At 41.0% G+C, this 16,341-nt stretch overlaps 1 protein-coding gene across 1 annotated transcript in view; it reads right to left on the bottom strand.

Annotated features, from left to right (window-relative positions):
• LOC130839655 (ABC-type organic anion transporter ABCA8-like) overlaps positions 1–15,784 on the bottom strand; it is a 59,125-nt gene extending 43,341 nt beyond the window's left edge. The window contains 9 exon segments of the mRNA XM_057713880.1: positions 1,080–1,227; positions 2,231–2,416; positions 2,724–2,865; positions 4,470–4,696; positions 5,539–5,642; positions 10,331–10,495; positions 14,377–14,499; positions 14,502–14,580; positions 15,689–15,784. Coding sequence (XP_057569863.1) covers positions 1,080–1,227; positions 2,231–2,416; positions 2,724–2,865; positions 4,470–4,696; positions 5,539–5,642; positions 10,331–10,495; positions 14,377–14,499; positions 14,502–14,580; positions 15,689–15,784 — 1,270 coding nt within the window.
• Positions 15,785–16,341: the final 557 nt, after the last annotated feature.

The raw sequence follows: 16,341 nt of genomic DNA, 5'->3' as shown, positions 1-16,341 counted from the left end.
TTCTGGGTTCGTCCATGTTGTTGCAAATGGCAGGATTTCCTCCCTTTTTGAGGCTAAATAGTATTCCATTGTGTGTGTATACGCCACATGTTCTTTATTCCGTCACTGCTTGACAGACAGTTGGGTGTTTCCACACCTTGGCTGCTGTGATGGACATGGGAGAGCAGATGCCTCTGAGATAGTCACTTTATTTCCTTTAGATGTATTTCCCCAGACGTGGAATTGCTGGCTTATACCACGTAATGAAGGGTGCTTGGCATTCTGTTTTGGACAGGAAATGAGGAGGTAAAAGACACAGACCCTGACTCTGATTAAAAGAAAGGAGGGGGGAAATGACCCAGCATTGTGGCCACTGACTGAGCCCCTGGGGTGCATCAGACATGGGCGGGGATGGGGGGAGCCTTGGGAGCATTTATGAACAAAACAGATCCTTGCTTGTGTGGAACGCATATTCTTTTAAGTTGCAAGGTGATAAAAATAAAACTTTATGACCTATTGACTTTCCTATTGTGAAACTCTGGGGGATTTTAAAAAATATAGATGCCCTGGTCCCACTGCTGATTGACTGAATCAGAATCTCTCAGGGATGAGCTGGGTTTGTATCCCTTTAATATTCCCTAGGTGGTTCTGAGGCATTGAGTTGGTCAAAAAGTTCATTCAAGTTTTTCCATAAGATCATCCAGAAACTGCCCTCCCCATCCCCCCACACCCCACCCCCCAACAAACTTTAAATACATCTAGGGCTCAGAACCATTGAGATAAACAGTTTGGCCAAAGCAGCTATCAATGACCATGGTTAAGTACCAGGCCAGACCCATTCAGGAACTAGTTTTAAAAGAAAGAAGCCATAAACTTGAAGGTCAAACAGAGGTTAACGACTCTATAAACAAGATTCAGGCTTTTGTTCTGACCAGTCAGGTAGCAAGAGAGAAATAGAGTGAATTTGGTCAGTGGCAGTGACCTTATTCATTTCCTTCCTAAGTCGGTCTTAGAATGTAAGTAACACACGTGTTAGGAGATTCATTTCAGGAAATAAAATTATTAAAATGATGACCGATTTTCATCGTATGTCTACTCACTTGGTAAAATTTTTTCAAAATAAATCATCAGTGCCAGATAGAGGAAAATATCAAAAGCCAGCATGAAATTTGTTGCTATTATTAGATTTGAGCTGTCCGATGGATCAAGAGATGCGTTAGAATTCAAATCGTAGTCCAGGCGTAAAAGCTGAAAATGAAAAAGCAGTTAATTAAAGGCAGTCAGGCTTATGAGGCATTTTAAACAGTTCAATTCAGCATAAAAATAAAACAGCTCCTTTTTGGCTCACACTGGGTTACGGATTTGAATGAGGCTGCCTACTTTATAACTCTCAAAGCTAAGGGAAGGCATGGCACGTCATCAACGATACTGCAGTTTAGGAACCGCTGTGATAAAAATGTGTTCCAAGTGAACCCCAAGCATTAGGAGGAGGTAGGGAAGTATGAGGAAAAAATATCTGGGTCAAACTTGGATACGTTTTTACCACCTGAGACACAGGAAGATGGCGTGATGCTCCTTAGAAATGGCTGCCTGAAAGAGAATTCATGCTCTCGGTAAAAAGATAAACAAGCAAACGAAAGAAAACACGGGTGTGTTTAAGGAGAGAAACAGTGGGAAAAGTGGGCTGGTTCAGGTTAATGAGTACTTTTCTAATTAATAACCCTTTTGTTAAGCAGTAACTAGTGGATACATAATAATTGAATTACCATTTCATTGGAGGGATGGCAAAGTGTCAGACAAAGAGAAAAGACATTTTATAAGCAGAAATGTAATTTACTAATCAATCAATGTGTTTTTTCAGATGTTTTTAACTTTTAATTTTCCTTCCTTTTACTTTGTGGTTTTTACCATCATGCGTGTTCAATTACTAAGTCAACATATAAACTATAACAGTTACTTAGAATTAGGTTTGCAACATCAAGTCTGTATTTAATTAATAGCCAAAGAAAAAACTTTATCTTATCCAAGAATGAGGCATCGATCCTCCATTTTCTCACGTACGAAATGGCTTACTTTGCTGGGCTAAGCACCTCTGAAGGTGTTTGAAGTGCACCTTTGCAATCTCACAATCGTCTTGACTAGGGTTTTAAGCCTTACAAGGATAAACATGGGGCATGGCTAGGGATGACTGAATTCCAGAGAGAAAAGATGTTTCAGAAATGTCATTAAAAACAATAACATTGCTTCTCACCTGGGTCATTCCAAGGGTGAAGGTGAAGGGGCTAAGAAAACTTAAAATCCACTCCAAGGATGCAGGAAGATGTCTATACAAGGCCAAGAATCCCAGACTCCCCCAAAAGACGGTGAAAAGGAACACCACCAGGCCAGTGAGGAAAGATTTCTTTATCAAGACACTCATCAGAAAAGTCAATGCTATCTAAAATGAGAGAAGATCCAGTTGGCTTATGTTTCTCTGAGAATTATTATTAGCATAATAAAATAAGGGATTTAGTATGCAAAATCAGTTGTCGTATTATTTTGTCTATAAAATACAAAACTATGTTCTGTAAATTGCACTACAAATTGGTGTCACAAAACACGACAAATCAAATGCTACCAGTCTCCAGATTTTCTCATGCAGTCAGCGAAAACAGGGGAGATGTAGAATAGTGATCTAATAGGAAACCAGCACTCGATCCTTAGGGTAAGAGCTGGACGGGAAGAAGTGGAATTCACCAACTCACCAAAGACAGCCCATACAGGAGAAAGAGGGTGAAGAGCACCAGGAAGCTGGTCAGGATGAAAAACTGGGTGGATTTTACAACAAGTGTCAACAGAAGGGCCATGATGAAGATAGAGCCGGCACACAGCAAACCCCAGGAGAGCCTAAGGTGGAGACAAGATGCTGTTTCAATGCCTCATGTTCGACTGGAGAAAAAGACCTAGATTGGATTCTAAGGTCCTTCGTTCACTCACGAATTCATCCAGCAGATATCCATGGAGTTTTTCGGATATGTAAATACAAGGGAAGAGTTCTTCAGGAATTAGGAATATTCTTTCCCTGAAATTAATTCCAGAAATACACACACACACACACAAACACACACACAATTGTGACAAAGAGGAAAAAACAGGCTTTCAGTCTAACAGATTTTGGTATAAACATTTTCCACTGCATTCCCACTCTGTGACCTTGGCAAACTCTGTAACCCCTCTACGTTCTTACTGCTCCGGACGATAGGGATAATACTGCAGCCAGGACTGGAGGAGGTCAAGTCCATGTAGGACCCGTTCCTAGTACAAGGTAACCCCTCAGCGAATCTCAGATCCTTTTCTGCCTCTGGGGGCTCTCTGGGGTCAGGAGCTTCATGAATTTCCTTGGAGACAGGAAATTCTGCCACCTCTTTCTTCTTCCAGAAGCCGCTTTCATGTTTCTCTGGATATGTTGTCAAATAGTCCTCATCCTTGCCTCTAATTCCGTTCATTTTCTGTTAAGGTAGACTAGCTCACTCTCCTTTCTTCAACCATGCCTTTATTTTGTTTACTAATATTCTTTGAAGGGTACAATAAAGTAATAATAAAAAACAAAAAGAGCAGCTCCAAAATGAACAAAATAATAGATACATACAGCAATTACTATGTGCTGCAGAATGTTTTAAGAACTTAGGAAATATCAAATCATTTTATTCTCACAATACACTAAGTGGAAATACCATATATCCCTCATTTTATAGACAAAGGACCTACTGAACAAGAATGTTAAGTAACTGCACTTCAAGTCCAGGCATTTTGGCTCTAGAGCCTTTAGATTTCACTGCCCGGCTATACTTCCCTCCAACATTAATTCAAGAGAGAGGTCAGTGTTGATTTGCAGGGTTTTCTTCCTCATTTGCTGCCACGTGCATCTTCTGCAGGTTCCCTGGCCTCTCCTCACTGTAAACACCACCTCCAGGCTCTTTTGGTCAACCATTCACAAGTTTGCACGCAGGACTTTGTCCATACTTGGGATTGCTCAGCCTCCACCGTTTTAAATTCAAACTACCCCGGCCCCTACATGCAATCTCGTTCTGCCAGCCTGTTCCTCAAATGCATCCATCAGACCTGTTCTTCAGTCTCAGAAGGGCTCCTGATCCTTGACCCCTTTTTTTCCCTTTCAGTCCCATCGTGGCTTGAATTCCACTTCAGTCTGGCTTAGACACCAGCGTCCACCATTTCCACCACACTCTTACCAGTGGACCCCATGGCCACCCCCCAGTATCCCCACTTCACAAACACCCAGCAAACCCGAACCTGATGTTCTTTCTTCAGACAGAGAAGCACAGCCCACACCCAGCTGCAGGCCTGGCAAGCGTTACACCAAGGACAATGTATTCCATTCATGCGGAAAAAGGGAAACATCAGAAAATCATTTGATTTTAATAACGGTGCTTTGAAGAAGCTCACTCTTCCTGAATTCCTACGTTTATTTACTTGTGCTTCACTTGACTCACCAGAATGCTGACTCTCGAAGACGCATCACTGTCATCAAGCTCTTCATCCTCTTCCTCTCTCGTGTAACATTAATAGACGCGTAGTAAGTGAACGGGGAAAAGGAAAGGATGTAGAAGAAAACAAAGAAATCAGTCATGACTCCTCCTTGACTGATGAAAGGATAGATCTTCTTATTTTTTCCAGTAACTGACATCAGTTCCTCCATCACTGAGTGGTTTGTTGCAAGCTGAAGAGATATTAGGAAACGAAATGTGTATATTCACGGGGCTCACGCTCTGTTTTCTTTCCATCATCTCGTTTCCTGTGAACGCGTAGCAGCCTGTCTGGGTCTGATGCTGGCCTGACTTTTCAGGCCGCGTTCTGCCACTGGCCCACCTGGAGCCTCCGCTCCGGGCTCTCTGAGCTGCTCCCAGGTCTCAGAATGTACCGTGTGTTCATCACCTCCCTGCCTGAGGCTGCCTAAGGATTTGCTCGAAATGCCTTTATGACCTTACATACCCGGCAAGCCCCTGACCTCAAGCTTCAGTTTTAAGTGTTATCTCAATCAGGAATTCTTCCTCAGCATTCTAGGCTGAGAATCGTTTGCCGATTTACTTATGGGGACGTTAGGGTCGGTTCTTTGATCCGCGTTTGGTTGACTCTACAGAGGCAGTATCCGCCAATGCGGAACCGCGGATACAGAACCCGTGGATACGGAGGGCTGGGCGTTTAATGAGATTGAGCCTCCGCGGGTTTTACTACCAGCAGAAGGTTCTGTAACCAATACCCCGCTGATAACGAGGGACGACTGTATTTATTCCTCCACGATCGCCTACTTCTACTTTAATAATGTTCCTATTATGTGCCTGGCTTCCTGACAAGCTCGAGTCCTTGCAAGAGAAAACTTCTCTTCTATTCATGTCCATATCCATGGCAGCATGCAGCAACTAAGGAAACTTTGTTGTAAAGAAACCAGGGAGTACAGGAATGCCCACAGCTGTCAGTTCATATTTTCTTTCAGGAAGTCTGACGCCTCTAATACTGCTAATCTGCATTGAGACTGAGTTTCGCTGGGCGTCTTGTGCTCACCTCTACAATCGCAGCGTTAATGGCAGCCTGAAGCGCCACAAAGCCTTTCTCCCAGAATTCTGAAGTTGCACAATCAATCTCTTCATTCCTTTAATAACAGTGAGCTTTAAGATAAGGAGAAAACCATAATTATCATTGTGGGTTATTGCACTCCTGATTATAAGGAACAGTGGACTCTACAAGGGCCCCAAATTCCAAGTGTTCTTATTTTGACACACAGCCTATGAAACCATAAATTATACCAATGATTCTCACGGTCAGGCGGGCAGAGCACACTGAGAAAATGTTCTGCATAAAATTACAATACACACTCTAAGCTTTCTCACCCTATTTCTGTGCTTCTTTGCCAATAAAGAATTCCACTGAGGTCTTCTCTTTTCTGATTTTCACATTCTGAAAACAGTATCTTTTTATGTTTTTCAAAAGTGAGCAGGGTCTAGCATGGATTCAGAAACACGAAACTGAAGTTTTGTCTAACATTGGATATAATACAGGCAGACTTGGCGAAAGGCAGCTCGGATGAGATAACTTACTATGTTTAAATCATGTCCATTGGAACATATCTTTCAAAGAAAAAAAATTATGAAAAAAACCTACCAGTCCATTGAGTATTAAACAACATTAAAGAGATATTATTTAATACAAAAAATTAAACTTGAGCAGAGGATTGAATGCATGTTTTATTAAAATTTCAAATGTTTAAAAAATCATTTCGAAATATTTCAGCTGTACAGATGATACAAGGCAATATAAGAAACATATGTGTTCCCAAGGCCAAATTTTAAAAAGAAATCATTACAGTACACACGGAGAATCCCATTGCAGGAATGTCATTCGGTGTACTTATCCCATCTCCTACCGATGCTAATTTGGTTAGTCCTTTTTTTCCTCTTTGCTACTTCTCTCTCTCTCTCTCTCACACACACACACACACACACACACAGAGAGAGAGAGAGAGAGAGGGAAGCTGCTGCTATGAAAGTCCTTCTATGTCTTTTTCTCAATTTGTGTCTATCAGTCAGGATAGCTCGTGATAAGCTATTGTAACAACCCCCAAATCTCAATGGCTTATGACAGCAGAAGTTTATTTCTCACTCAGACCACAAATTCAGCAAAGGTCTTTGGTGGGAGGGGTAGGAGGGTCCTCTCTTCTACATCAACGTAGAGGTCCCAAGATGAAGGCACGTCCTCCAAGGCACTACCTGTTAGGTACGACTATCTGGCTTGCAGAAGCACGGGAGAAAAGGCTGCAGAGGACTCACACCTGCTTTTCAGTGCCTGGAGTCTAGGTATAGGATTATAGCTACAAAACTTAATTATCCTCTGCTCTCAGGGAGGAGAGGAGACTAGGCTGCCAGGCGCTGTTTAACTCAAGCATGAGACTTTCACTAAAGAGATTCCTGGGATGCTGGGTTATAGATTATACACATCTCTCACTTAAAAATAAAATCTCAACTTTTGTGGAATTTAAAATATCTTGTAACATTGGGTTCTCTTTGCTCCATATCCTTGTCAATTTTTTTTTATTATTCTTTTTACTATTTTTGGCCGATCTGGTAAATGTGGAATGATATCAGGTGCGGTTTCAAATGCATTTCCGCGACTGTGAGGGCAGGTAAGCGTCTCTCCATATGTTTGCTCTTGAGCTGTGTTTCTCTTTTTATGAAATTCCTACTTATGTCTTTTCACTACTTTCTCGTTTCTATGTTTTTTTCTTATTTATTCAAAGGAAATCTTTACATAATGTGGATATTAATCTTTTGTTGGTTTTATTTGCTTTAACTATCTCATCACAAGTTTTGCTTTACGTTTCACTATCTCCATAGTGTCTTTGGATAAAGAGAATTCCTTAATGTTTTTTTCATAATAAAGATCTTTTTTAAAAGATTTTTGATGTGGACCCTTTTTAAAGTCTCTATTGAATTTGTTACAATATTGCTTCTGTTTTATGTTTTGTTTTTTCCCAGCATGTGGGATCTTAGCTCCTCAACCAGGGTTGGGACCTGCACCCCCCACATTGGAAGGCGAAGTCTTAACCACTGGACCTCCAGAGGGGTCCTGAGACTTCCTTAATTCTGATAAAGTTGAATTTATCCATCTTTTCTTTTACAGCTTACACATTTTTTGTTTTGCTTAAGAAGTTCTTTTCTATCCCACAGTTATAAGGTTATCCTACTATACTGACTTCAGAAGGTGCACAGCCTTGTTTTCCGCACATAATTCTTTACCTGGAATTGGTTGTTTTGTGTGAAATCATTTCATTTTATTCCTTATGGCGAGAAAGTGTTCCCAGAACAGGTCTGCAAGGTCTTCTTGGTCATATATTTTTCATGTTTATGTGAGATAGACCAGCGCCTCACAGGTTTATCCATGTATTCACTGTGGCAACAGCCATCTACCTTGGTGACTTTGAACACCATTCTTCCTAAAGAGCATCTTGGTTCTTCTCTGTGCCTTCTAGTGGTAAACTTTAAAATGAACATCAATTTATATGAAAAGTTTATTATGGGGACTTCCCTGGTGGTCCAGCGGTTAAGACTTTGCCTTCCAACATAAAGGGTGCAGGTTCCATCCCTGATTGGGGAGCTAAGGTCTCACACGCCTTGAGGCCAAAAAAACCAAGACATAAAACAGAAGCAATACTGTAACAATTTCAATAAAGACTTTAAAAATGGTCCACATCAAAAAAAATCTTTAAAAAAAGTTTATTATGATTTTGATTGTAATTACTGAGAAATCTGAGTGGAATTCACATTGGCAGTAGGCAGATGTCTAAAAATAACCCCCTCTGACTTCACTGGTGTGTGTGGGTGGAATTTCTGAAAACGATGCTACGTCACTCCCATGATCGCGTGATGTTTTAACACACAGTTAACCTTGCATACGGAGAGTAACCAAGTGGGCTAATCTAATCCATGAGCTCGTTGAAAGCAGAGTTACCTCCGGATGGAGGCAGGCGGGGAAAGTCAGAGAGATGTGAAGGAAGAGGTTCATTGCACCACTGCTGGCCTCGAGGATGGAGCAGTTCAAGCGCAAAAATCCAGGAACTGTCTCTAAGGACTGAGAGTGAACCCCCTCAACCTTTAGGAAAGAGGTGGGGACCTCAGCACCACAGCAGCAAGGCACTGAATTCTGACAAAGGCATGAATGAACGTGGAAGTGGATTCTTCTCACAGCCTTAAGATAAGAACTCAGCCGCATCCATACCTCTATTTCAGCCTGTGAGACCCTATGCAGAGGCCCAGCCAAGCCTGCCCCCACTTTTCACCTGCAGAACAATGAGCTAACCACTGAGTATCGTGTTAAGGCACTGCTTGTGATAATTTTTTTTCTTTTGGCGGTGCTACCAGGCTTGCGGGATCTTAGTTCCCCAACCAGGGATTGAACCCGGGCCCCGGCAGTGAAAGTGCGGAGTCCTGACTACTGGACCGCCAGGGAAGTCCCTGTTGGTGACAATTTGTTATGCAGCCCTAGAAACTAGTACAATGTCTATAAGTCTCTAGGAATGCGGTATATCCTTCCATTTATTTGGGTCTTTTAAAGTTGTTTTATACTTTTTTTCATCACAGTGATCTTATCTTTCTTAGCATTTTTTTCCTCCCAGGTAAACGGTGAGTTGCTGTTATCTGTGTATTGTTCAGTCAGTTGATTGTATCTCCTTGAAATTATAGTTTCCAACGAATTAGTACCAGCAGTCCCTGTTTCTTATGGCATCTTTCCCCTTTCTTGTGTTTTTGATTCTGTCTTTCATTCTTTGATGTTTTTGACATGCTTACTTTATATTCCCAGTTTTGTAACTCCACTGGGGAGAGATGTACTCTACTTTGCTGTCTCTCCCGACTCTCACTTACGACCCATTGTCTTCGCACATTGGGCCATAAATGTACATTCAGAGACATTTTGTGGCCTGAGTTGAGGTTGCACTTTCCTAGAGAAGATACAGAATTTCTTCCGCTAAGCACCTCAGTGCCTGGCCAGCCCGGGATCACTTTACTTATATTTACAGCTGGGGTTTCCATGAATATGTACAAGAATTCATGAGCGTAAGACCCCCAAACCCAAGGGAAGGTGGGTTAGAAATTCCCCGAGGGAAATTCTCAATTTGTCACCCGGAGCCCATGGTGAGACACGCAAACAAGCTTTCTTTGGTTCTTCCTTTGCCAGTAGGTGCTTTTTTCTTGTCTGCTCTTTTACTGACCGCACAACCTCTCCAGGTTCCAAATTAATACAGGAAACTTCACCTCATGTAAACACCAAGGTCTTCTTACCTGTCCTCATGCAGCTACTAAAACCCCCCATCTCTTAGTTACTGGGACTGGCACAAACATAGAGCACTGATGATAATCTATCCCTTTGGGTTTGGTGCCCTCAGCATTTTAGGTCCATGAAAATTTCCCTTATTTTCATGTAACTTATACAAACATTTAAAGGGAAGTTTGTTCTATTTTACCATAAACGACTTTTTCTTTAGCAATAATATCTTATAACCATGTATTAATTATAATACATGTATATACATTGATATATACATGCATGTGTATAATACACTTATGTATATATAACCATATAATGTATATATGTATATTTGTGTAATCATATATAACAACCACGTAATACAATATGTTAATATGCCCAAAAACCAAGGTACATTTTTAAAATGCGTTGATTGGTCTGTGGACATCACCATCGCAAATAGGGATTTAAAAAATTGCTGTATGAACATCTCTTCTCCTGCACGGTTTATGACACGATTGAAGTGGAGAGGGGTGGGATCGCGTATCTAGACTGTTACCTGTGTGGTCCCTGTGTTCCTTCTGTATTGGGATTCTGTGTCCCAGCAAGAATTTCAGATGGTATGAGAATGTATCTGTAAAGATGACTCTAACTATTTCCTCAGGGTATTTTGCTGTTAATTCTTTGAAATTTTCTTCATTGGACAATCTCAAGACTTCTGTATCTGCCGTTATAAGAAGGGAATGTTATCGTTAGTAACTTACTAGGAGACGATGTCAGATGTCACATCTAATTTGCTTTTACTAGAGTCCTTTATGGAGATAAAATGAAGTCAAGCGTGAACTTCCAGTACATCATGCTGGAGTACAGGCCAGGGAGACATTTCTGAAGTGCCAGCTGGGAACGACCAGAAGGAATACGTGAAAATTAGTTATCTTGTTTTCATACATTGTAATTATTGGACCAATTTCGATCACATAGAGTATTACACCATACCAACTGAACTATTCACAGAAGAACTAGCATTGCAATAAATCTCCAATGATAGTAAAAAATAAATAAGAAAAAATAAATATAAATATAAGTCACAGTTAGGCACTTGTTTCCATCAGGTGGAAATCATTAAGTAACTTCATTTTTATTTAACAACTATGACAGGATGGTTAATATGCAAAAAAAAAAAGTGAAAATTTTAAAACATGTCAAGTGACTAAACTGACATCACTATAATAATCCCTCTTTTCTGCAGAGACTCTGTTCAGTGCCATGTAGATGCTTTATTAAGGCTGCAAGAACAGGAAGGGATATAGGAAAAGTTCTGCACTTTGGTGAGAGTGTTGAAGAAGCTAATAGAGGATTTCGAAAGAATTAGAATTTTTCTGAAATCTGTTCCCCTAATCTTTGTGATCATGAACAAGTCACTTCACTCTGTTACTCAGTTTCCACGTTTGTAAACTTCACAACACCTATTAGTAATAGTACAGAATGCTAACACAGAGTCCAGAAAAATACAACGCAGATAATCATATTATTACAGAATAACATTCTATTGCTGTAGAATAGAGCCCTGTAGAAATCCAGCACATGGCAGCATTTAATGAATGCTGATTTTCATAATCACAATTAGATTATTTACAAAACAAAGATAATAACATGTTCATTGCGAAAAAAATTTCGACGTAAAGACCTTGAAAACAGTCGTCATGTAATGACTGTTATCACAATTGCATGTGATTTAAAAAAACGTTTTTCATTTAAAAAAATTTATTGGAGTAGAGTTGATTTACAATGCTGCGTTAGTTTCAGATGTACAGCAAAGTGAATCAGTTATACAGATACATGTATCCACTGTGTTTGAGACTCTTCTCCCATATAGGCGGTTACAGAGTATCAAGTAGAGTTCCCTGTGCTGCACAGCAGGCCCTTATCAGTTATCTGTCTTATATGTAGTCATGTGCAGGTGAACAGTTCAGATCAGGTTATGACCTTGAATCAGAAGTGGATTCAGGCTCTGTCGGCGAGATGCACCGTGCAGACGTTCAGGTTCGAGCGGGAGTAAGGGTGTGACGGTGTGCTGGGGAGGGTACCATGGTAACGTAAGTTTGGGCTGGTTTACATCCACCTGGCCTGGCGGTGTGCAGTGAGGCATGGGCAGGAAGGACAAGCCCAACATAACCTCGGAACTGTGGCCACGGAGACTCCGAGCAGCCAATGCTTGAGCACCGACTCCAGGGAGGGTGGCCCCCTGGATACTGAATTCGGCTGAGGGGTCAATATCCAAGCACACAGTTAATGGTTACCGAGGCTGGAGTGAGGTCATGGCCAGAGGGTGACCGAGAAGAAACGTTACAGACGTCCTGCGACTGGCGGGGAGCAAGCTCTGCAGGTTCCCCTTGCATGAAGCTCGTGGTAGGGAATTAGAGTGCTTAAAGTTAATACTGAGTACCTTCTAAGTCACGTTTACATATTCTCTTTTAGAAAATTGAGATATAACTCATTTACCATAATACTCATCCTTCTATTTTTAATTTTTTCCCTTGTCATTAAATATTCTTATGAAAAACAAAGTTTATTGTTGTGCAGTTTCTGATGATACTGATGGATTCAAATCTCCTGCCGAAGGATATTTTTTCCAGTTTTATTGAGGTATGACTGACACACAGCACTGTGTGAGTTAAAGGGGTACCGCATAATGATTTGACTTACGGATTTGTGAAATGATTTCCACAATCAGTCTAGTTAACATCCGTCATCTCATATACATCAGGAAAAGAAAAAGGAGAAATATTTTTCTGCTTATGATGAGAACTCTCGGGATCTACTCTCTGCACAACTTTGCTGTGTCTCATACAGCAGCGTTGTATGACTGCAGTCTCCACGTTGTCTTTACACCCCCAGTGCTTATTCACCTTGTAACTGGAAGTTTCTACCTTTTCATCACCTTCCTCCAACCCCCTTCCCCCACTCATCCTTCTAAACGGTACAATCTTATGGTTTTTAGCGTATTCACAAATTTGTGCAAGCTCTAAGCCACTTTTAAATTATAATTCAACTCACATTTCTTTTTTTTTTTTAAGATTTTTTTGACATGGACCATTTTTAAAGTCTTTATTGAATTTGTTCTTTATTGCTTCTGTCTTAGGTTTTGGTTTTTTGGCCGCGAGGCGTGTGGGATCTTAGCCCCCTGGGCAGGGATCGAACCCACACCCCCTGCATTGGAAGGTGACGTCTTAGCCACCGGACTGCCAGGGAAGCCCCTCAACTCACATTTCTGAACCAATCAGCAGAGATCCCCCTTTGAGGTGTATGTGTATATTTGTAAATAGCAACTGTTTTTGTTTGCCTGACCTCCATCCTCCTTCTTGCAAACACCCCCAAACTCACCTGGGATGCTGCCTCCCTTCCACTCACACATCATGTGGTTTGGATGTGGTTCACAGGGTGGCCTGGGAACCCAACTGATGAGGAATGACCAGAATGCATGCTCGTCTCCAACAAGATTAGTTCTCGATGGGCCAAGATGAAGACTAGTTCAAAGTGGGCTGTTTGCTCCACTGGGGATAATCCCTGAAATTATTTGGGAAACATCTGTACCCCTTTCACCGGAGTTGCCTAAGTGGAAGAGAGATTACACCTGGAGGTTCTGAAGACCAGCTCTGCCTCTGTTTGGGAAGAGCCAGCCTATGAATGAGGCCAGCACACGTTACTACACATCTGAGAAGTGGAGACGTATTTCTCCCTCCACTGTTGACGTAAATCCGTCCAGCCGTGCATTAATACAGCTAAACGAAAGACAACTTTCCTACAGCTAGACAAAAGACAACTTGAAGGGAGTCTCTCACTCTTAACTGAAATACTCATGAAAAATACAGCACTGTTAGTCTTATTTTGAATTTGGTGGCAATAAGGCTCAGAGAGGCTGACGATGTGAGACCTACTGCAGATGTAGCCACCGGACTCCTTTTAGGCAGATATCCTCTGACTCCAAGTCCCGTTCTCTTGCCCCTGCATTTGGTGTTTCTCCTCTAACTTCAGAAAATTGTTACATAAGTGACCTTGATTGTAATAATGCACTTCTTGTCTTTCATTGATAGGTAGCTTCACACTGAAGCGTGAATCTCTGAAGCACAGAATACCCGTCAATAGAACCTTCAAATATAGAAAGACAATCTTGTTGGTAGTAAAACACGAGGGTAAAATTCCTATAAGCACATTCAAGAAAGGAAGGACTGGTGGTTTTTTGTCTTATTCTGGTAACAACGCTTCCAAAGCTACAGGTCAGCGAATCCTACACGCGCGTGCTGGTCAAAGTCTGCCCGTCCGTGTACCCCACGCTTCGCTACTCAAGATCAGCAGATTTCTCTGTCGAGAGACTGTGCACTCCCAGTAGTCACCTCCTGCGTGGCAAGAAACAGATTCACAGTTTTGACTTAAGATATTGAGGGATAACCTCTGACTTCCAACAAAGGGAAAGTAGATTCACATTTCATAGACTCCAGACATTTTGACCATTGACATGGTTTATTGACTGAAATGCAAACACCTGTGATCAAATGCACCAACTATTGACATCAGAAATTCTTCTTAGGTTGCTGGAAAACTCACCTTTCATGAAGGAGGCGGAGGCCACGCTATTCATGATCTGCTGGGTGGTGCATGTGACAGGTGTGTTCGCAACAGCAAATTTAGGCGTGCTGAGTGAATCCGCCCGCCCCAGGTCCATGGTGGGCAGGACGAAAAATCATTAACTTGATGAATGTTAGGATATAAGTACAGAGAAAGGAGCAGGGTCAATGCATTCAACCACTCCTGTACAATCCAAGGAGAAGAATAAAGAAAATTACGATTTCAGATTCGTCCTCCATAGTCAGTTTGCCATACAGTTTGCCTGGTGTTCACTTTTCTAATTTCAATATATCCCACATTACGGCTTGTCTACAATAGGTAAAGTACAGAACTCAGAAGCCTGAGTTCCTATGCATAGTTCAATCCCAATGAACCATGAATAGGAATTCAAATGTATTGATCCACAGCACGAGATCATAAAGCCATGAGCGGTAAGGGGGCAAGCTGTCATAAATTAGTATCAGCTGGTATTCCTGGTATTTGATTCAGCTGACCGCCTAAGTGTTACATGTCGGCGTTCCAAGGCATTGGTTATTTAGTAATCATATATTGGTTCCATGCCAAGATTCTGGGATTGGAAATGAAATACAATGTAGGTGACCTGAGAAACACTGTCTTGGTTAGTTACCAATACTGGGCACCTGCAGACCTCCAGTAAGGAACCACTTTACTTCCTACGTACACGATTGCAGGAAAAATTCACAATAGATATACAGTAAAATTCCAACTTCCTTAAAAGTGCTATTTAGCTATATCTAGCTGATTTTTAAAAGATGTCAAAGTTTACAACCAGGATTTTTGTCATATGGTTAAGATCATAGGAGCTTATGCTAATTTCCTCCTTGGCACTAACATTTCTAATTTTTTTTTTTTTTTTTTTACTATTTTTGAAGAGAATGATTTATCTTTAAAAACAGAAAGATTCCAAAGAGAAAATACCAGCTACCTATTTCTGTGGGCTGATTTGTTTACTGTATCTTCAGAAAACCAGTAACTTAACCTGAGTATCTGTGAGTGGACACACTAGTAAAACGCATGACCACAGACTTTTAAACATTCTTTAGATTCTCTATGCTGACTAGGTTCAGTGCTTTCAGATCTCAAGTTATGGGCCTGGGTCAATGGAAACATCTTCAGACAGATTAATGGTTTGAGGAATAGCTTCTTCTGGGGGTATGAAGGTATTTTTATTTTTATTTTTTGGAAGGGGAGATAAACAAAGCATAGATACCTCCCAGGGAATATACATGTGTTATAAGAAACACAAAATGACATAGATATTGAATCATACCATTAAGGGCTCTCTTTTCATTCTCCAATTTTTAAGAAAATTCTTGCATAATAAGGCTCACGTTTGCTGACACACACTCATCTCTCTCTTACTCATTTTGCCTGTTTAATAAGAAACAAAGGGAGAAGATAAAGTAAATGTGAAGGTCTGCATGAGAAGAAACAGTCTTCTAGTTCTGTCCGTATTCTTACCTTCTGTTGAACTTTATCAAGTTTTCTGCCCCCTCCCCCCACCAAGTTTTCTTTCTCGTCCTAAAGATATAAAAGATAATTATATTCTTTTAATGGTTACTCTTAAGTTCTGAGCTTTCCTAGGGAACTATCTTTTTTTTAAATAGAAATTTATCATCTATTATTCCAGTTCATGTATGTGTTGGAGCTTGTCCAAAGGCTAACAACCACTAGAATTCCTTATTATGCATCTAGCAGATATTTAAAAAAAATTTTTTTCTTTTTTTGTTTTGGCCCTGCATGTGGGATCTTAGCTCCCCAACCAGGGATTGAACCCTTGCCCCCTGCAGTGGAAGCTCAGAGTCTTAACCACTGGACCACCAGGGAAGTCCCAATAGTTTTAAATCTTAATTACTGATTTTTCTCCTCTCACATGGTTGTTAAATTCAAAACAGCGTGTGTATGCTACAGGAGCGTGAAAGT

This window comes from Hippopotamus amphibius, chromosome 17 (genome assembly GCF_030028045.1).
Source record: "Hippopotamus amphibius kiboko isolate mHipAmp2 chromosome 17, mHipAmp2.hap2, whole genome shotgun sequence".
Classification (NCBI taxonomy): domain Eukaryota; kingdom Metazoa; phylum Chordata; class Mammalia; order Artiodactyla; family Hippopotamidae; genus Hippopotamus; species Hippopotamus amphibius.
Note: the sequence above shows the minus strand (reverse complement) of the source record. Positions and strands in the feature narration are given on the sequence as shown.